The sequence below is a fragment of the Diorhabda sublineata genome, chromosome 3 (genome assembly GCF_026230105.1).
Source record: "Diorhabda sublineata isolate icDioSubl1.1 chromosome 3, icDioSubl1.1, whole genome shotgun sequence".
Lineage (NCBI taxonomy): Eukaryota > Metazoa > Arthropoda > Insecta > Coleoptera > Chrysomelidae > Diorhabda > Diorhabda sublineata.
Window position 1 is genome coordinate 39,475,580 of NC_079476.1, and position 22,583 is coordinate 39,498,162.

The window sequence follows — 22,583 nt, forward strand, 5'->3', positions numbered from 1 at the left end:
TCTCTGTCTATGTATCACGTATGTTTCTAGGTTCGTTTTCTTTCCTCGCCTTCTGTTTTACTTCCATTTTTTCTCTGTCTTTTTATCACGTTTGTTTCTAGGTTCGTTTTCTCTCCTCGCCTTCTGTTTTACTTCCATTTTTTCTCTGTCTTTGTATCACGTATGTTTCTAGGTTCGTTTTCTTTCCTCGCCTTCTGTTTTACTTCCATTTTTTCTCTGTCTATGTATCACGTATGTTTCTAGGTTCGTTTTCTTTCTTCGCCTTCTGTTTTACTTCCATTTTTTCTCTGTCTTTTTATCACGTTTGTTTCTAGGTTCGTTTTCTCTCCTCGCCTTCTGTTTTACTTCCATTTTTTCTCTGTCTTTGTATCACGTTTGTCTCTAGGTTCGTTTTCTTTCCTCGCCTTCTGTTTTACTTCCATTTTTTCTCTGTCTTTTTATCACGTATGTTTCTAGGTTCGTTTTCTTTCCTCGCCTTCTGTTTTACTTCCATTTTTTCTCTGTCTTTGTATCACGTTTGTTTCTAGGTTCGTTTTCTTTCCTCGCCTTCTGTTTTACTTCCATTTTTTCTCTGTCTTTGTATCACGTTTGTTTCTAGGTTCGTTTTCTTTCCTCGCCTTCTGTTTTACTTCCATTTTTTCTCTGTCTTTGTATCACGTATGTTTCTAGGTTCGTTTTCTTTCCTCGCCTTCTGTTTTACTTCCATTTTTTCTCTGTCTTTGTATCACGTATGTTTCTAGGTTCGTTTTCTTTCCTCGCCTTCTGTTTTACTTCCATTTTTTCTCTGTCTTTTTATCACGTATGTTTCTAGGTTCGTTTTTTTTCCTCGCCTTCTGTTTTACTTCCATTTTTTCTCTGTCTTTGTATCACGTATGTTTCTAGGTTCGTTTTCTTTCCTCGCCTTCTGTTTTACTTCCATTTTTTCTCTGTCTTTTTATCACGTTTGTTTCTAGGTTCGTTTTCTCTCCTCGCCTTCTGTTTTACTTCCATTTTTTCTCTGTCTTTGTATCACGTTTGTCTCTAGGTTCGTTTTCTTTCCTCGCCTTCTGTTTTACTTCCATTTTTTCTCTGTCTTTTTATCACGTATGTTTCTAGGTTCGTTTTCTTTCCTCGCCTTCTGTTTTACTTCCATTTTTTCTCTGTCTTTGTATCACGTTTGTTTCTAGGTTCGTTTTCTTTCCTCGCCTTCTGTTTTACTTCCATTTTTTCTCTGTCTTTGTATCACGTTTGTTTCTAGGTTCGTTTTCTTTCCTCGCCTTCTGTTTTACTTCCATTTTTTCTCTGTCTTTGTATCACGTATGTTTCTAGGTTCGTTTTCTTTCCTCGCCTTCTGTTTTACTTCCATTTTTTCTCTGTCTTTGTATCACGTATGTTTCTAGGTTCGTTTTCTTTCCTCGCCTTCTGTTTTACTTCCATTTTTTCTCTGTCTTTTTATCACGTATGTTTCTAGGTTCGTTTTTTTTCCTCGCCTTCTGTTTTACTTCCATTTTTTCTCTGTCTTTGTATCACGTATGTTTCTAGGTTCGTTTTCTTTCCTCGCCTTCTGTTTTACTTCCATTTTTTCTCTGTCTTTTTATCACGTTTGTTTCTAGGTTCGTTTTCTCTCCTCGCCTTCTGTTTTACTTCCATTTTTTCTCTGTCTTTTTATAACGTTTGTTTCTAGGTTCGTTTTCTCTCCTCGCCTTCTGTTTTACTTCCATTTTTTCTCTGTCTTTGTATCACGTATGTTTCTAGGTTCGTTTTCTTTCCTCGCCTTCTGTTTTATTTTCATTTTTCTATGTCTTTTTATCACGTTTGTTTTTAGGTTCATTTCCTTTATTCGCCGTCTGTTTTACTTCCATTTTTTCTCTGTCTTTGTATCACGTTTGTCTCTAGGTTAATTTCTTTACCTCGTCTTTTCTCATAAAATGTGTTCATCTTTTTATTTGGTGTTAAAATTTACGAAATTTATATTTCTATTCTTTTTTTGTTCTTGTTCTTATTATTTAGTCCTCACATCGTCCTTATCTTTCTATACTAATCCGTCAAATGTTTCTTGGCTTTTTTTCTTTTTCTCGCGTTCTTGTTGGACGTCAACTCAAGTTGAGTTTGAGTTCTTGTAACTTTTATTGTTTGTCTTAATTATTCTTTGATGTAGATTCACCTGCCAGTGCCATGTGTACCATTATCTTTCTCTCAACCATTTTCTTGTTGGCTCTAGCTTTTCTTATTATACTTTTCCATTAGTTTCCAACGCAATTTCGTTTTTCTAAACTTCCAAGTACTTACTACATCACCAAATAGGTTGATTTTGAAAATATTTTTGAAATCGCTATTTCCAGTAATATTACTATTGATATCGTTTCTGTTTTTCTTAATTTTTGTGTCTTTTATCCTCTTTTATATTTTCTGTTTTCAACCAATCAATCAAAAGCACTTTTAAAATCTATTTTTCTACTATATTTTGAAATTGAAAATTTTGTTATATTAATTGTAGACCTTCCTGTGAATTTTTTAATTGACAGAAAATAGTAAACTACGGTACTGCATAGAATGAAGTAAGATATAAAATATTAAAGTATACGCACACAAACACACACACTCGCACAGTAATCATAATATTATCGATATTTGATATAGAAACTTTTCACTAAATAGCTTCGAATCGATTACATTAATACATCATTATTTATGTTGTAATAAACATAAATAAATAGTGTTCCACCTATTTTATTTACCACCAATACATCAAAACAATAATGTGATGGTATAGTTTTGATTAAATGGAAAAAACATATTATATATATCACCTGTTCCCATTGGAGACAGATTCTGTTCAAATATTATGTAGATAGATGTAATAAAGAGTAATAAAATGATGAAACATTCGCAATTCATAGGCGTACCAATTTTTTTTACTAGATAATTAAAATATTTCTTTTTGTTTGTATGAATACGAGGTGTGGTTATTAAATAACGAGACTGGTTCCGTACTGTCGGAACTAATATCCACAATGATTTGTTCGATTATTTCAATAATAATATTGTCGAATTTCCAGACTATCTCTTCTTCTTTAATTATATAATGTACTGCCTTTTCCCAATTTTCAGGTTTCTCACAGTCTACAAAACGATTTAGTTTGTATTAAGTCTTTAGTTTAGTTCGTAATGATATGGTGAAGATCTAACCACGATTTTATGCAATTTCATTTACTGAAGGGAACACAAAGAATACAGTTCTTTCTCCTTATGGATGGTACTTAATATTCTTTATCTAATTCAGCCAATTCCTTAATTATTCTTTAACCACTTGGTTGTGGACCAGTTTCGAATGATAACTTGCATTTTTCGTTGATATTATACAGTTCTAAAGATGTAGATTTGTTCGAACCTTTCCTTAAATAATCAACATGCATGACTTCGTGGTAGGGATGTGAAAAAATAATCGATTTTGGAGATAATCAACTAAGAATCGATTTTTTAAAAGTGAAAATCGATTCAATCGGTTTTTTAATAATCAATCAATTATTATCGATTTTACATCTGCTACCCCCCGATATTAAAATAGATTTTCTGGCCCGAAGTCCGGTACCGCGAACTGTCAAAGAATACTATCTCCATAATATTACATTAACGCCATCTTTTGGGATTTTGAAACAGTTTAGTTTATTTAATCAAACATTCACTAGATGGAGTCAACGAACTGTATTATTTTACAGACATTTGGTTGATATGTCATTATTCATTGGTGACAGACGACAATTTCGAAAATTTTTCGTCACAAAAAGTTTTGAATTTTATTGAAAAGTCTCGTTTTTTAACAATGTCTACGTCTAAAAAGACTACAAGTAGTTGGCGTTAATATTTTCATGTTGACAATGGATCTCTCAATACTAAATGTAAATGTTGCCCTGAAATTTTGAAAAATTCATTTCTACTTTCAACAACACGTCCTGAATAATACATTGTAATTTTAAACCGATGTGGCAAAAGTGAAATTTGAAATTCTTACTATACTTTTCGCATAAATGTACAAATTTTCAAATTTTTCATCAGTTCTCGCAAAAATCATGAGATTTACTGTAATTTTTGTAAGAGCAAAAATGAAAAAGATATCAGTCTTCAAGTTTCTCAATCTGCTTTGCGAATTCAAGTAAATTTATTAGAAAATATATATTCTCAATAATTTTCCGGAGAAAATGATGTGAGCTTCATCTTACGAACTCAAATTCCGAAACTACAATTATTGCATGAGGAAACAATGAAGATTTGTAAATAAAAACGACTGTTACTATATTTCCTTTGAAATCACGAAAGTAGAGTTGAAACTAAATAATTTTCATTCCAGTAGTCTACAAAATCTTCCAATTTGATCCTTAACGTCATTTAAATCCGATAAAATGAATTTGAATTATTGAATAGAGCCTTTATTTGAATGTCCAAAATGAATAAATTGATGTCCAGGGGTTAGACGGAAGGGTCGGGAGGATCATGAGCGGTAACACTGTTTGGGTTTGCATCGGTAGGAATCACGCGATGGGCGATGATTTTGTCTATTGATCACAGAGATTGTCACCCTAATTGTTTCTATATACGTAACGTAAATTGGGGTGTAGCACACGAAAATTATTTGATATTCCATTCAATGTATTCGCGTTGCGACCATAAATCATACAAATTAACTAATTTGAAAATAGTTTCTTATGTTTTTTTGATTTTTTCCACCTATTCGACTTTCTACAGCAACTTTTTTCAATGTACCGGGTGTTACAATAATAATGGCTCTCGGCCATATATCGAGAACAGTTTTACTTCCATAACGCAGTTTCCCGGTAATATTGACATAGTAATTGGAACTATTATTAATAGAACAAGCAAAGACAATTTTGAGGAGCCGAAAAATGTTAAAATCCGTTCAGTCAACCCGGAGTAATTTATGTTTAAAGGAAAATGCTTAAAATTCACACATTTCTTAGGATATCTCGTAATACGAAAAAGATATCGACATGCGGTTTTCGCTATTCTCTTGCTAATTTGATCTACTTTCATATTCCTTAATTAAAACTGCATGTTTCTATTCAACATTATTCAAGGATCGCTGGATTTAAAAAAATAAATAAATAACGCCCTCTAGCGTATACGTTACTAATTAGGTTGTTTCGAAATTATAACTCTTACATTGTTCGAAAGGAGCTCTCTTCAAAAAAACTAAGTTTGCCTAGATAGGTTAAGTAGAACTGGAGTTACAGCCGTTTTTTCATAATAAAGTTCCCGCTTCCCCCCACCACTTATTTGAAGAGATAGACTCAAACTTGTGGATCAAAAATACGCTGAATTTCTTGAGGAATACGATAATCATAGTTTAAATGCATCTTAATTGGGTAAAATTTGTAAATTATTCATTTTATAATTTTTGGTATTTAATTACGCCCTCTGGCGGTGGACCTACAACTCTGTAAATAATTTCCAAGTTTTTCTCGAGGTCATTTTTGTTATACATTTTTTTTTCCGAAGCTGTACTATGAACGGTTCCCTTATTGGGACACCCGGTACAAACTACTCCATATATAGTATGAATAGGTTTAGATGATGTCACTTTCATTTTGAAATTGAAAATTTGGGAGCATAAGTTGAAAATGTTTGTTTTCTTTCAGAATGCCACGCTGTGTTTCGCTTCAGCATTACAATATACACGGTGAAACTCCACCTCAATCACCTTCTAGTCCAGCGAGTAGTCCGAATGCAAGAATTTCCTCCAGAAGTGTAAGTCCGTCGTCACCGATATCGCCGATAACGAATTCGAGGCACAGCGCCTTCTCACTAGTTCATCCCAAAGAAACAAATATCAACGAAAACCATTTGAAATTATGCGGTGAGTTATCCCAATACATCCATTTTTATTCCTGTATGAGGCATCGAGTTTAGAAAATGATATCAACATAAATATTATAACAAATATTCAGTAGTAAAAATTTTGAGTATGAATAAATGTGTAATGTAAACAAATCACCAGAATAGACATTGGAACAAAATCTATAAAGAAGTTTTTAATGAAAAACCAGGAAAATTTCCCTTCTAATACCAGAACTAGTTAAATGACTTAGATCCCTATGGAAAAAGCCACCAAGTAAGACCTTATTTCCGGAACCAAATGATGCCTAAACTGTTTAAGTTAATTTTCAATGCGGTACTGAGTAGTAATTAGTTTCTTATCTCGGAAAACATGTCTCATAGGTTTTCAAACCTTCTACGTAGTTTCTACAAAAGAAACTAAATAAAATAATATTGGATAGGAAAATTATACTCAACCAAACCAACAAACATTTGAACACCAAAAGATACTTTCTGCGGACAAATTTCAAGCCTTTTATAAGGTTTATAAATCAAACTTAGTTCTTTAGAATGTATTTAATGGAAACACTCGATCTGTGCTTCTCCAAGGAAGTATTCTGCAGATCAAGAGCTGTATTATCTTCTTATACTAACTTAACTGCGGGCTAAAATAACCCCATAAAATGACATATATTTATGATAATTTAACGAAAACTACCCGTTAGAATCTACAATGCATTTCTAACAGTATCAACTGACTTGATACCCATGAATTTACTGGGAAGCGAAAGAAGTTTGATTCCTTAGTTGGATATGAAGATTAATTCTTAATGTTAAAGTTCAGATCAATAGAAAACAACTGATACAATTACTCGTAGTGCTTACAGACTGACCAATTTGTCTCTACTGTCCTGAGATACTGCAGAGGCCAAATCCTGAAGAATATGATGTTTTTGGAAAAAACTAAGAGTGAATAAGTTGGGATTGAACTATAGCAAATTGCTTGTTGATCGTGAATCCAAACTAGCATTAGACAACTAAGTGCTGTTTCACAAAATCGTTCTAAATCCCGTGTGAACCAACACCAGCAGCTCTACCGATCCACCAGAGGTTTTAGAGTCTTAAGTCTTAAGATGTTTTCAACAGTATAATTCTACACGAAGTTAATTGAGAACAACGCAGGCTTAAACTATAATAATTCGAAACTTACAGTCTTATTGTTCACAATTCTAGATTAGAGTTTATTTCGATATATAATTAGGTATTTAATGAATGTCAGCAACAAATTGAACAATCAAAAACCTTGTTAAACAGATTGCAGATCTCTAAAGTAGTAAAAATCCAATCGATCGTTTTATTTTATTAGTTTTTTTCATGCAATTGACTTGAGAATGTCAAAATCATCAATTAAAAGTGTAAGAATCGAATATTGATTAAAAAATGTGACAAACGGTATTAAATTGAGACTTAATAATTGGGAGATAAATATAGAATTTAGAAAATGTGCATAGGTTATAGAAATACGTTAATTATGTCAGTTAAAAAAGTCCTTTCATCAATTAATATTTAATCATAACAAATAACAGAAACGTCATGTATTTTTTTTTTTTTTTGAAAAACATAGTTAGTAATCGAATGTGCAGTAATTTGTAAAACCATTTTATTTTGTTTATTTGTAGCGAGTTAGCATTTTCTTTAAATAGTTTTCTATATTTGTTTTTCGTAATATGTACTTTGTTATTCTACTTTTTTTTGTAAACAATTCCACAATGTAACAATCGCTTGGAAGATCTTTTCAAAAAGTAGTAAGTCGATAAGACGAAAAGCGACACACTGTATATTTATACTCGATTTGTTTTTTAAATCAGCTGTCCCCACAGTACTCCATGCGAACTTTCCGTGGTTTGAAACTGGAAGTCTTCTCCACCAACTCACCCACTACGTGTCTAACTTCCTCTTGAACAGATTCAAAGGACTCAAATTCAGTTCCTTTTGATGTGGATTTCACTTTGGTGAACAAGTGTAAACCTCTTGACAGACAATGCTGAATAAGTCTTTCAATGTACAAGATAAACATTCATTGTCATACATTTATTTCAATAAATTATAATTATTGTTATTAGCAAATATATGTACTTTATCTAGTTTGTCATAAAGTTACTGAAAAGTATCCCTGGTTTCGAATTTTTTTACGTCAAACTTCAATAAAACAATCATTAGATAAAGGCCAAAAATATGAATTTCCTGGTTAGATTTTATATTATTGCAATTTCATAATTTATTGCACCAGATTCTATTTATTTTGTTTGTTTATTGTATACTTTTATCTGTATCGTTTTTAATTACGTGAATCATAACAATTTAAAGAAATAATCGAAATAAATAAATAGCTGATTCCCGCGCTAATAAATCTTATGTTAGACATAACTACGAATAAACTGATTTGTTAACAGTATCGAGAAGTACAGATTAACTGTAATACTTATCGGTTGATATCTTTCAAAACATCTGTATTTCGTGAAAAACGAGGCATATTTTTTAAGTAAATACCGTTTTGGAATTAAAAAAAGAAGTGCAAAGATATCGCAATGATTTTATTTTTACATGAAAGTCTGTACCTTAATCTAATTTTCTACATAATTTCCGTGAATATTGAGGCATTTGTCATAACGTGACAACAGTTTTTGAAAACCCTCCTCATAAAATTCTGCCGCCTGACTTCTTGTTAACCACTGTATCACAACTGTTTTGACTTCGTTGTGGTCTTAAAGACGCTGACCGCCAAGGTGATTCTTCAAGTGCAGGATCAAATGGTAGTCGCTGGGTGCCAGATCAGGGCTGTAGGGAGGACGATCTAGAGTTTCCCATTGAAAAGATTTGGTCTGATTAGCCACATGTGGACGGGCATTGTCTCATGCAGCAAAACGATACCCTTATTCAACTTGCCACCTCTTTTGTTCTGGATTGCACGACGCAGATTGTTCGATGATGAATGTAGCCATTCCAAGGATTGTTGTTTCGATTCTGGTGTGACGTAGGCCGCCCATGTTTCGTCACCAGTAACAATTTGGTATAAAAAATCTTCACCTTCATTGTGGTACTGCTCAAGGAAAGTCAATGCACTGCCTAAACGTTGGGTTTTGTGCAACATTTTTGGAACCCAACGTGAACACAATTTCCGGTATTTCAAGTTCTCGGTCACAATGCGAAACTTGACAGATCTCACTAAGCACTAAGAAATCGTACTTCACAATCGGCGGGACTCGCGATCGTCGGAGGCATCTTAAACACTCAGTAAACAACGTGTAAACAATGAAGAATCAGACTGTAATGGCCTCAGTGCGTAGACAAGAGATGTAGTTCCAGCTTGCTCGGAACGCCGACCTTGGGGTTGCGGCGGCGGAATCGCGAAACGGTACTTACTTAAAAAATATGCCTCGAAGTTTATTTCAAGTATCACTTTGAATATTATCATTCACCAATCAATTTCGTGCTGCCCCTTTCCGCAAAACTCACTCAATATTATTGTTTTGTTTCAGAAATGCGAGCGCTGATGTACGCGAACACTATAAACCAGTTTGTGAATTCTCCTTTTCCCGGTTACATGTGGCACCCAACAGTTATTCTCCCATATCCCCCATCTGAAGCTCTAAGTCCGAAAAATGCTTCGTTAGATCCGCGATTCGCTGAAAAAATTAAACAAACCATCTTACCGTTCGAAACTTCCTCCGATTCAAGAAGTCCCGATAAGACAACGCTGGATCCTAGATTTACTGATATCTTTAAAAGAGGTAAGTTGATTAAGCAGCAAAGAAAGTTATGAATTGAATAGAAAAATGATAAAACCATTGACACTGTCTGACGCTCGTTTCGATAATCAAGTTATCGTCTTCAGAGACTTAAGGGAAATTAAAAAAAGCTCGTGTTCTTTCTACCAACTTATTGTCTATTTACTTTGCGCTAAATTTAGAATTAACTCGCTTCTGCGTTATTTGCGCAAGGCGCTTCGGTTGCTACGAGTCGCTTCGCATTGCCACTTATGGTCCGCATCTGTTTTTGTGGCATTTATCTTCTTGTCCATTCTTTTCTATTGTTAATTTCGTATCTCACAAACATCTTATTCTTAATCATCTCCGTATTGGTGTCCAATTCTTCAATGTTTTTTTATCAAAGACTCCGGATTTCGTCTCTTTAGTTGACTGTACCATTTCAATATCTGGGATTTTATAAATTCAAATATATTTTGTATTTTCATCATCTTCATCTAGTTTCTTATTCCCCAGCCTTCCAAATGCACTTTCATCTTTTGTATTTGACTCTAATATTGGCGTTTTCCTTTTGAGTATTCTTTCTTCGTGAGATACACGGTATCTGTGGCATTAGCTGTCCCTATAGCACCTGGTGAGAAAGATGGTGGATGCGTTAGGTATAGGAAATGTTGGTATGGTGGTATGGAGAGGGTATATACTCCAAATCATGTCATCGATGAGTGCTCAGCACACGTAAAAGCAAGGTTCAAATATAGAAACAAGTCTAACAGTTTTTCTTTTACAAATTTGGCCTGAAAAAATACTTGGAATTTTTAAAGATCAGTTTATCATACAAAACTACAGTCGCAAGAGTTAATGAGTTGGGGAATTTAGTTTAAGAGTCCCAATTCTTAGCGTGGTCCAAATTACTAAACTTGGTTGACAACAAAAATTATTATGAAGGTTTAATGGGATCCATCTTGCAATTTTTGGTGGATTATCTATCTCGCAGTGGCGGATATGAAAAATTATAATTTCCTGACCAAATTTCGAGCTGATTTTCGAATTGACATGCTTACAAGTTTCCAAGCTTGGCTCAGAGTTCTACATAGTTGGGCCAAGCCTGGGCCAAGCTTGTGCCCTTGGAACTTTCCTGTAAGGGGTCAGATATCACCAACCCGTTATACAAGGGATTTGAAAATTAAGCAAGTGCCCTTCCATTCCTCCTTCAATTTCATTTTGTATTTTTAATCACGATATTTATGGTTTTTCCAATATTTTCTGTTAAAGACGGCTTAGCCTGTACAGTCGAGTTTAAAAACCGTCAATGACGGTTGTTTCTGATGAAAAAGTATTTTTTATGTTGAATTTGCATTTTATTAAACATGGAGATTTGATAAATACCGATAAAGATGTGATTTGTGGTGACCAAACTCTAGCCTTATTATTTATAAATAATTGCATTGTTCTCATTATTTTTGTGTAAGTTTTGTTGTTGTTTTTAACGGAGCTTTTTATTATCTAAGTAATTAGTACCTTAATATAGAACTTTACCGATTAGAATTATTTATGAATAGACTGCACTTAATAATCACTGAAACTCCAGGAAAAGGTTTTGTTTTTATTTTGTTTTAAAACAAATACTTTCGACGTGATAAGAAATATCAAAATTTGCGTCAACTAATGGCTATGTGTTTTTCCGAAAGTCATTACATACGTTTATAAATTTTTTTGCATACTAGTTACTGCGAAAAAATTGCAACTGAAAGTTACTTAGATAAAAAGGATTTATTGGTTGGATAATAGTTATTTCTAGTTATTTCATTACGACGAAAACACTTGTATATAGGTTTTATTAAATTTGGAGTTTATTTGAGCACGCAGGAATGACAAAACCAATTCTTTTTTTGCTTTAATCGTCTTTATGAAAAAATACGAATATTCAATTGAAAATTACTTATTACAGATCAAGAAGTACCTCTTAATTTATCCCTTAAGGGTCGTATTTGGTCTCCTGGAAGTTTGTGCGAACAAGAAATGAAAGCAACCGAACTACGACCGGACTCCAATGTCACTACTACTGTAATCAGCCCAGTAAAAATGGAAAATAGATGGAAATGGGACAATGATAGGGAACTTCATAATAGTAGGATACCAACGATAGGCCCTTCCGGAGAAAAACAGTTCACGGTGAGTAAAAACAAATTTTTTACTACCTATTAATAGAAAAATGCTTAGAAAGAATATTTTAATGTTTAAAAACTTTTTATAAGTTCGTCCAGATACCAAGCAGATGACCTTTTGGTGTGGTAAATTCGGCCACAAAAAGTTGGGATGTAATTAGGGATGCCAACATTTTTTAATAGTATATTCAGGTCTATGAATAATATTAAACATTATTTTAGAAAAATTAACAGTATTTTATTTATTTATTCATTGTTTTAAATACATATTTTTTAGACAGCACAACTTACTAATTTACAATCTTTTCTAAAAACTAACTGGCTCCACTTTTGGCCAGTACTCATTTCAAGAAAGTCTTTGGCTTCTGATATTTTTCTTATAAATTACTTTGTAATTTGTTAATTCTGAATATAAATTATCCATACCAATATTTAGTCTATACAAATTTAGATTATTTATAATTTATTCGAAATGATCGAAGACTTCAATGAAAATACATTTTATTAAGAAAAGCCAGTTAGTTTAATTGAAAGCGAACCTTTTCTTCAAAGTTATAATAATTCTATCAAAAACTTTTTGTGAATACTCTGCAATAGTATGTAATATTTTTTTGTTCAATGGCCAAAATATTCATCATTTTTTTTTAATTATGTCAGTGTTTAAACCAGTCATATAATTAGAAATATCTAAAATAGTTACATTATTACCCTCTAATTTTTTGATTGTTTTATTGATTGATTGAACAGTCAACATCAAACAAACATTTACAAATTGGTGTCCAATTAATTAAAATTGTATCAGAAGAAATAGTCAACGAGTTCTTATCTGTCCACGCGAAAAGAGGTTATGTACTCACTCGCATGTCTGTGAGTGACAGAATATTTGACATTGACAGATTCGTTCAAAAACTCAATGTGATTTGTTTGTGGCTGCACTGCACTGAGCAGTGAGCGCCCTCTGACTAAATAAAAACAAATTTGTGTGAGCGTCCAAGTCAAATAATACTGTGTTTGCATTTTTATACTGGAAACAATATTTTGTATACTTTATTTTTGCTCTACAGTATTAAGTATAATTTAGTGAAAAACAGTAAAACAGTTGGCAACACTTCATGTCATATACAACTGTATTATATGTAAACTTATTGTTAATCGCGAAACTGTGTTAGAAAAATCTCACCGTGATAAATACATGTTCGAAAAAGATTTAAAAATAATTTTAATCGTGAAGGGAAGAAAACGGAATTGTTTAGAATGAAATAAATGAAGAGTTTAATCTTCAAATAAAGAATCCATTTACACAATAGTGTTGGTGTTGTGGTAGTTGAAACAGTATGTTCAGTATATATTAAGGCGGTAAATTTGAAATGTCTTTTTTTGACACATAATCTTTCTAATGGTATCTACCCTTTCGGAAGGTTTTCTTATGTGGTAGGTCGAGATTCATGTAAAGTAAACATATTATGTTTTGATCGACACCAATAAAATAAATGAAATATCTGTTAGTTTGTATAGAAGTCGTTCAACCCACCTAATAAATTGAAGATGTCGTGACAAAGCAAGGTGGAATTAAAAACGTAGCGTTTGTATAACAAAGTATTCGATAATTATGAAACAATTAAATCGACAACAGGATTCCCGAAGAATCGCATCATTTTCTTTAATAATTTCTAAAGATACAATTAAAAACAACCGATAATATTTCAAACGACGTTCATAATTAATATATAATTTTACCTCCTTCGTAGCTGTAATTATCTAAAAAAACCATCTATATTTTAGATTTTACATGGTAAAGAAATAAATTATGTATTACGAATAATTACTTTCATTCGGATTTCTTTTTATTTCACTACGAAAAATCGTGGAAACTTGTAAGCATGGATATAAATCGATGTTTTCATTGTTATACGAATAAGTGAGAAAAAATTTGCGTAAATGTTGTTGTTTCCGATAGATCCAGATCTATACCATAAAAATTTCGAAACGTCATGCAAAACTTTGACCAAAATTAAACAGATACATTATTGGTACACTGGTATACCAACGATTACCAACTTATCGTCTTCAGTAACCAGAACTATTTAATGGATGTTGCATCCTTTCTTTTCAATAAAACCTGCAAGGGTTTCCTTTCATTGTGAAAAATTTTATTCTATTCATTTAAATAACTTACTCAAAAAGTTTCGTCCTCTCGAGTCTAATCTCTTGGTTGGTGTTGTCGAGGAGCTGGATTCTTGATTTTAACATGTTTTAAGAGCCGCTGTTAGTGACTCCTTACAAATTTAGTAGATACCTGTTTTACAGAGTCCATCTCCAGGTCACGATGGAGAAAGTTATTTTGAGAGTACCAGGATTCATCAACAATACTCCTTAGCACTTTGTTTTCAAATCTCTGGGTTATTTGGGTGTTGCTTTTGCTGGTAAATCGCCTTAGTTGAATTCCGTAGATCCATACCACTTTCAGGATTTGTTCATATACAAGTAGTTTATAATAAATTGTAACAAATACCTAGTTCTTTTAGTTTCCCTTTTATGTGAGTTTTCCAGCGTAACTTACAATCTAGTGTTAGTCCCAAATATATTGCTGTGTAAGCATATGGTATACCCGCCTTGATAACCTTTCAAAACTAGCATCTTCTTGCTTTATTCTGAAGACTCGTTCTCTTATATAGAAATCTAACAGTTTTGCATATTGGTTAGGAAAGAGTTTGCTCAGCTTGTATTTGACCCCCTCATGTTAAATTTTGTCAAATGCCTGAGCCACATCTAAGAAAACAGAGGAACAGACTTTCTTTTCTATATCTTCTATGATATCGGTTATTTTGTGTACTTGATCTATGGTGGTCAGAAGCCAAACTGTTGTGAAGGTATGAGTTTTCTTTGATTGAGTAATCTTTTATTACGTTTGGTGGTTTTCCTGGTTTGGAAATCATCATGTCAAACTTTGTCAAATGCCTGGGCCACGTCCAAGAAAACAGAGAGGTAGACTTCCTGATTTTCTAGTGTTTTTTCTATGGCATAGATTATTCTTTGTACTCGGTACTGTTTCAATTGAGAATCTGTTTTCTTTGGAGGTTATCAGCTACAGTGTTTTAAAACTCGTCTGTAAACTTTCAAGATCAACTTTCAGAATGTTTGTAATTGCCACGCCAACTTTTATTATTCCAATTGTACTTCCAACACTCACCCTAACGTCTAGATCACAATGTTTTTTTGAAATTTCACAATTTGTCAAACAAACATGTCATAGAAGTTGACAGGTACAAAGCCATACAAAAAAAAACAAGGGAAAATGAAGGAAAATCTTGAGAAGGTAGGAAAAACAAAATATATAAAAAGCAGTACAAGATTTCAATTTAGATAGGAGGAAATTCTCCCAGAGTTATGTTGATAATTCTAGAAAATATTCTACGCAAAAAAGGAAATAGAATTTTAATTATTATTACATTTATTAGAAGATTGAGACAATAAAAGATTTACTGCTAGTAAAAAGATGAGTTGAAATGTAAAGGAAATTAATAACATTGTAGATCTTAATGTAACTTGAAATATTACAGTAGTATTGTTCAATTTACTTATTTTCCGTGTTAACGCTGAAAATTCCGGGGAAAACACTGACATCGATTGATAATATCACTAGAAATAATACAAATGGCTCGCCGACGTAATATCTAACCGAAATAAAATTAACGGTTTTTCATTGTAATGTACGACAGTGAACAATTATCATAATTGAACAAAAATTTGACAATTTATTTGTAAATAAGAACAAACGGAAATTAAAATCACGAGAAATAGGAATCCGATACGGAATAATAAACTTAACGAGCGGTAGCTATATTTATAGAAATCGGAATATTTCTTTAATTAAAATGACATAAATTGGAAAAAGTTCATTTACAAGGGTTGTGAAAAATGTATGTTTGTTAGTGATAATGACAAATGTAATTGAAAAAAGGGGACACGCCTGATGACAAACCTCTTTCTAACTATGATTAAATATCATCTTGTAAATTTATATTTGTTTGTTAAGTTAATTTTCAATAAAATGGTTTGTATATGAAAAAAAAAATATGAAACGCGGTTTTGAAAAACAAACGACAGTTTTCTTTTGGAGAATACAGTTTTCAAAAACTCGGTTCGAGTTTCAAAAAGATATTGAAATAATGGAATGAATTTGTAAACGACAGTTTCCAAAGATAAATGACGGTTTATATTTAGATAGATAAATTACGGTTTGAATCTGACAGTCTCAGAGAAAAATAAGGGCTAGAATTTGAAAAATACAGTTTTCAAAAACAAATGGGGGTTCGAGTTTCGAAAAGACTGTTTCAAAAGAGAAATAATGGACTGAATTTGTAAACGACGGTTTCCAAAAACAAATAACGGTTTATATCTAAAAAAGGCAGTCTCAAAAGAAAAATAATTTAATAAAATTCTAAAACACAGTTTTGAAACACTAATGACTGTTCGTGTTTGCAAAATACAGTCTCAAAAGAGAAATAATGAAATGAATTTGTAAACGACAGTTTCCAAAGATAAATTACGGTTTGAATCTGACAAAGACAGTCTCAGAGAAAAATAAGGGCTAGAATTTGAAAATACAGTTTTCAAAAATAAATGGGGGTTCGAGTTTCGAAAAGACTGTTTCAAAAGAGAAATAATGGAATGAATTTGTTAATGACAGTTTCCAAAGATAAATTACGGTTTGAATCTGACAAAGACAGTCTCAGAGAAAAATAAGGGCTAGAATTTGAAAAATACAGTTTTCAAAAACAAATGGGGGTTCAAGTTTCGAAAAGACTGTTTCAAAAGAGAAATAATGGACTGAATTTGTAAACGACGGTTTCCAAAAACAAATAACGGTTTATATCTAAAAAAGACAGTCTCAAAAGAAAAATAATTTAATAAAATTCTAAAACACAGTTTTGAAACACTAATGACTGTTTGTGTTTGCAAAATACAGTCTCAAAAGAGAAATTATGAAATGAATTTGTAAACGACAGTTTCCAAAGATAAATTACGGTTTGAATCTGACAAAGACAGTCTCAGAGAAAAATAAGGGCTAGAATTTGAAAATACAGTTTTCAAAAATAAATGAGGGTTCGAGTTTCGAAAAGACTGTTTCAAAAGAGAAATAATGGACTGAATTTGTAAACGACGGTTTCCAAAAACAAATAACGGTTTATATCTAAAAAAGACAGTCTCAAAAGAAAAATAATTTAATAAAATTCTAAAACACAGTTTTGAAACACTAATGACTGTTCGTGTTTGCAAAATACAGTCTCAAAAGAGAAATAATGAAATGAATTTGTAAACGACAGTTTCCAAAGATAAATTACGGTTTGAATCTGACAAAGACAGTCTCAGAGAAAAATAAGGGCTAGAATTTGAAAAATACAGTTTTCAAAAACAAATGGGGGTTCGAGTTTCGAAAAGACTGTTTCAAAAGAGAAATAATGGAATGAATTTGTTAACGACAGTTTCCAAAGATAAATTACGGTTTGAATCTGACAAAGACAGTCTCAGAGAAAAATAAGGGCTAGAATTTGAAAAATACAGTTTTCAAAAACAAATGGGGGTTCGAGTTTCGAAAAGACTGTTTCAAAAGAGAAATAATGGACTGAATTTGTAAACGACGGTTTCCAAAAACAAATAACGGTTTATATCTAAAAAAGACAGTCTCAAAAGAAAAATAAGGGCTAGAATTTGAAAAATACAGTTTTCAAAAATAAATGGGGGTTCGAGTTTCGAAAAGACTGTTTCAAAAGAGAAATAATGGAATGAATTTGTTAACGACAGTTTCCAAAGATAAATTACGGTTTGAATCTGACAAAGACAGTCTCAGAGAAAAATAAGGGCTAGAATTTGAAAAATACAGTTTTCAAAAACAAATGGGGGTTCGAGTTTCGAAAAGACTGTTTCAAAAGAGAAATAATGGACTGAATTTGTAAACGACGGTTTCCAAAAACAAATAACGGTTTATATCTAAAAAAGACAGTCTCAAAAGAAAAATAATTTAATAAAATTCTAAAACACAGTTTTGAAACACTAATGACTGTTTGTGTTTGCAAAATACAGTCTCAAAAGAGAAATTATGAAATGAATTTGTAAACGACAGTTTCCAAAGATAAATTACGGTTTGAATCTGACAAAGACAGTCTCAGAGAAAAATAAGGGCTAGAATTTGAAAATACAGTTTTCAAAAACAAATGGGGGTTCATGTTTCGAAAAGACTGTTTCAAAAGAGAAATAATGGACTGAATTTGTAAACGACGGTTTCCAAAAACAAATAACGGTTTATATCTAAAAAAGACAGTCTCAAAAGAAAAATAATTTAATAAAATTCTAAAACACAGTTTTGAAACACTAATGACTGTTTGTGTTTGCAAAATACAGTCTCAAAAGAGAAATTATGAAATGAATTTGTAAACGACAGTTTCCAAAGATAAATTACGGTTTGAATCTGACAAAGACAGTCTCAGAGAAAAATAAGGGCTAGAATTTGAAAATACAGTTTTCAAAAATAAATGAGGGTTCGAGTTTCGAAAAGACTGTTTCAAAAGAGAAATAATGGACTGAATTTGTAAACGACGGTTTCCAAAAACAAATAACGGTTTATATCTAAAAAAGACAGTCTCAAAAGAAAAATAATTTAATAAAATTCTAAAACACAGTTTTGAAACACTAATGACTGTTCGTGTTTGCAAAATACAGTCTCAAAAGAGAAATAATGAAATGAATTTGTAAACGACAGTTTCCAAAGATAAATTACGGTTTGAATCTGACAAAGACAGTCTCAGAGAAAAATAAGGGCTAGAATTTGAAAATACAGTTTTCAAAAATAAATGGGGGTTCGAGTTTCGAAAAGACTGTTTCAAAAGAGAAATAATGGAATGAATTTGTTAACGACAGTTTCCAAAGATAAATTACGGTTTGAATCTGACAAAGACAGTCTCAGAGAAAAATAAGGGCTAGAATTTGAAAAATACAGTTTTCAAAAACAAATGGGGGTTCGAGTTTCGAAAAGACTGTTTCAAATGAGAAATAATGGACTGAATTTGTAAACGACGGTTTCCAAAAACAAATAACGGTTTATATCTAAAAAAGACAGTCTCAAAAGAAAAATAATTTAATAAAATTCTAAAACACAGTTTTGAAACACTAATGACTGTTCGTGTTTGCAAAATACAGTCTCAAAAGAGAAATTATGAAATGAATTTGTAAACGACAGTTTCCAAAGATAAATTACGGTTTGAATCTGACAAAGACAGTCTCAGAGAAAAATAAGGGCTAGAATTTGAAAAATACAGTTTTCAAAAACAAATGGGGGTTCGAGTTTCGAAAAGACTGTTTCAAATGAGAAATAATGGACTGAATTTGTAAACGACGGTTTCCAAAAACAAATAACGGTTTATATCTAAAAAAGACAGTCTCAAAAGAAAAATAATTTAATAAAATTCTAAAACACAGTTTTGAAACACTAATGACTGTTCGTGTTTGCAAAATACAGTCTCAAAAGAGAAATTATGAAATGAATTTGTAAACGACAGTTTTCAAAGATAAATTACGGTTTGAATCTGACAAAGACAGTCTCAGAGAAAAATAAGGGCTAGAATTTGAAAATACAGTTTTCAAAAACAAATGGCGGTTCGAGTTTCGAAAAGTCTGTTTCAAAAGAGGAATATGGAATGAATTTGTGAAAAATCAATTTCTAAAGACAAATGACGGTATATATCTGAAAAACACACTCTCAAAAAAAATAATGAATGAAGATTTTGAAGCACAGTTTTGAAACACTAATGACTGTTCGTGTTTGCAAAATACAGTCTCAAAAGAGAAATAATGAAATGAATTTGTAAACAACAGTTTCCAAAGATAAATTGAGGTTTTAATATGAAAAAGACTCAAAAGGAAATAATAATGACTAGAATTTGGAAAACACAGTTTTCAAAACCAAATTACGTTTCCAATTTGAAATAGTTTCATAAGTTTGATAAGACAAAGCATACAATGAAAAGACATTTTCTAAAGACAAATGACAGTCTCAAAAGAAAAATTATTAATTGAAATTGTGAAACACAGTATAGAAAAACAAATGACGACTCCAGTTTGAAAAAGACAGTTTTCAAATACCAAATACGGGTTTCATTTAAAAAAGTCATTCGACTGCCGATATGAAAGTCTCAAACTCTTTTGGTGCGTATTTTAAAAGAATTTTTTGTGATTTAATTTTCATTCGTGAGGTATTGTGATTATAAAATCTACAGATTTACCCTCAAAACTACAGCATGAAGATAAAATATCTCACAATCAATATATGGCGTCATATTTACTTTTCTTCTTTAATTTACCTTTTTCCTTTGGTTTTTTCCTTATTGTATACTTCCTTTTCAGTTTTTTAGTTCGATAGATACAAGATTTCTTCGGAGGTGTAGCAATAACGCAAATAATGATACCACCAAGGATATTGTTGAAGTAATTTCTAAAAGATTAGATAGATCCAGCTCCTTCAAGATTAGAAATATCAGATTAGTCTTTAGTCGTATAGGATACGTTATTTATACATTTAAAAAAGAAATAATTTAAAAAGAGCAATCAACAACTATTAACTCTTCTTACCAAAAAACTAATTATAGATAAAATTCCATTCAAAAGAAATCCAATACGACGATCTTTGAAGAATTTCTTTTAGTACAGCACTACGGATTTTATTACAGAAGAATTACATTCTAATTACACATTTTTACGGTTCTGTTTTCTGTTAGTATCGTATTTACCCATACCTAAATAAGACAAATTTATTTTTTACTATACCATAATGTCAAGAAAATTTGCATTTATTTCACATTGAACGAAACGAAAGCAACTCGATTCGCTGTTGATTCAACCGGTTCCTTTACACAACCGAACCGAGGTACTTGTATAAAGCTCGTCGTGGTAGATTATACACCGATATACGCAACAACTTCAGATTATACACGAAGAATTTGGTATATATTATTATTAGAATAGAAATCGTTAATAGAGTAGAAGGAATGTTCCACTAAATACGCCCTCAAATTATTGCGGGAAAAGATGATTTTGGCAAGTGATTGTGCGTTTTTTGCATTGTAAAATATTGAGCCCTTAACTAATTCTGAACGTGGAGTAAGTAGGCGCAAAGATCTTTCTGAAATTGGAGAAGTGTGCTTACAAATTAGGTAAACTGAAATAGAAATAGAAACCCAAATATTAGCAAGTAAGTTAGGACTACATAAAGCAAACATTTTGTCATTTATTTGAAAAATATACATCAATTCAAAAGCTAACAATATTCCTAAAGTATATTTGGTTATCTGGAAAGGCGTTTATGAATGCTATTAATTGAAATTTTGTTTCTGTAAGTGTAGATTTACTAAAAACGGTGAGAGAATATTTTGAACAAGGATTTCAGATCTGAAGACATGATTCAGCTAAATGTTTGTTCTTGTATTCTATTTTTAATTCATTCATGTCCTAACCTATTATTTTGGAAGTTTTATTATCATAATCAATAATACTTAATACTATTAGTACAAAGATTTGAGATGATTAATTTTTCGCTTTGTATATTAACACTTTTGTTGTCAAATTCAATTTACTTGAATATTTATTCCAGTTGAATACTAAACAGTTTTCGTGAGATGCCTTAAGGCCCGTTTACACGAGTTTAATGAGCAAGTATTTAGTTAATTTTAAGCCGTGTAAACGGGCCTTTACTCCGCTTTATATATTAAAATCGGTGGTATTTTCGTGTACCAATTGAATATAATTTATGTTTATATTGTGACAAATCATTATCGGAATCAATTATTGACCATTTTTGGTTAAGTCAATATCATTCACCATAAAAAACAGTAAGTTCCTTTTTGAGATATCATGAAACCTATATACAATACATTTCATAAAATCAGATAGAGATGTATTAGAAATAAAATTGATATGATACGATATTTCAATACAAAAGTTTAATCAATAGAAATTCGTAATTTAATAATAATACGGTAGAATCTGGTTTCATTTTCATCGTATTTAAGGTTAGGAATAGAAACCTTATAATCAGCAATTCTGATCTGGATTGTTGGAAGATAAATTAGATTAGTTTTAAAAGGATTTCCTGTACTCAATCAATTTAGATTTAATACTTTCTTTATAACTTTTCGCTATTCGAAAAAAAAAAAAACTATCACATAATTTACTGAATGAGAATTTTCAATCTGCCTTCCGAAAAGGCTTTGCTACATCAATTAGATCAATAGGTTAATTGATTTTGATATTATGTCGTTTAAGGAGATAAAAATAGAGTTTATTTGAAGCTAACAAAACACGTCTGTAAAATATTGAAAAAAAATTATGGGCGCAGTGCAAAATTCACGGCAAATTTTTCTCAATCCATGGATTGAATTGATGAGAATTCATTACAAAAAAATGAGGTATTATATAGAATTGAAACTTGAAGGTAATTTTTCTGTATTATAATTAGTTATCTACTTGAAGAATCTGTTTAGATACTGCAACCAGGTAAACACTTGGAAATTTTCAGTCGGAGAGCTGAAGAAACAGTTTCACATCTTCAAAATATGGTTTATTGGAATTTAATGATGAAAAAATTGATACGTGCGAGGTGTATTTAAGTCAGTTTGAAACGAAGAACGCTCCTTTTGACTACTACGAGGTCTGGCTATTAAATAACGAAACTGGTTACGAAAAAAAGGTTTTATTATGAAAATTATTCTACATTCGAATGCTCCCCTTCAATATAATCCCCTTTATTCGTCACACACCTTTCCATACGTTTTTTCTATTGATCGAAGGA

General features: G+C 31.6%; 1 protein-coding gene across 1 annotated transcript in view; it reads left to right on the plus strand.

The window, feature by feature from the left end:
• LOC130441508 (zinc finger protein 568-like) overlaps nt 1–22,583 on the plus strand; it is a 79,322-nt gene that overhangs the window by 11,719 nt on the left and 45,020 nt on the right. Inside the window, exons 2-4 of the mRNA XM_056775224.1 lie at nt 5,634–5,851; nt 9,351–9,602; nt 11,527–11,750. Coding sequence (XP_056631202.1) covers nt 5,635–5,851; nt 9,351–9,602; nt 11,527–11,750 — 693 coding nt within the window. The 5' untranslated portion in view covers nt 5,634. The remainder of the gene's footprint in view (nt 1–5,633; nt 5,852–9,350; nt 9,603–11,526; nt 11,751–22,583) is intronic.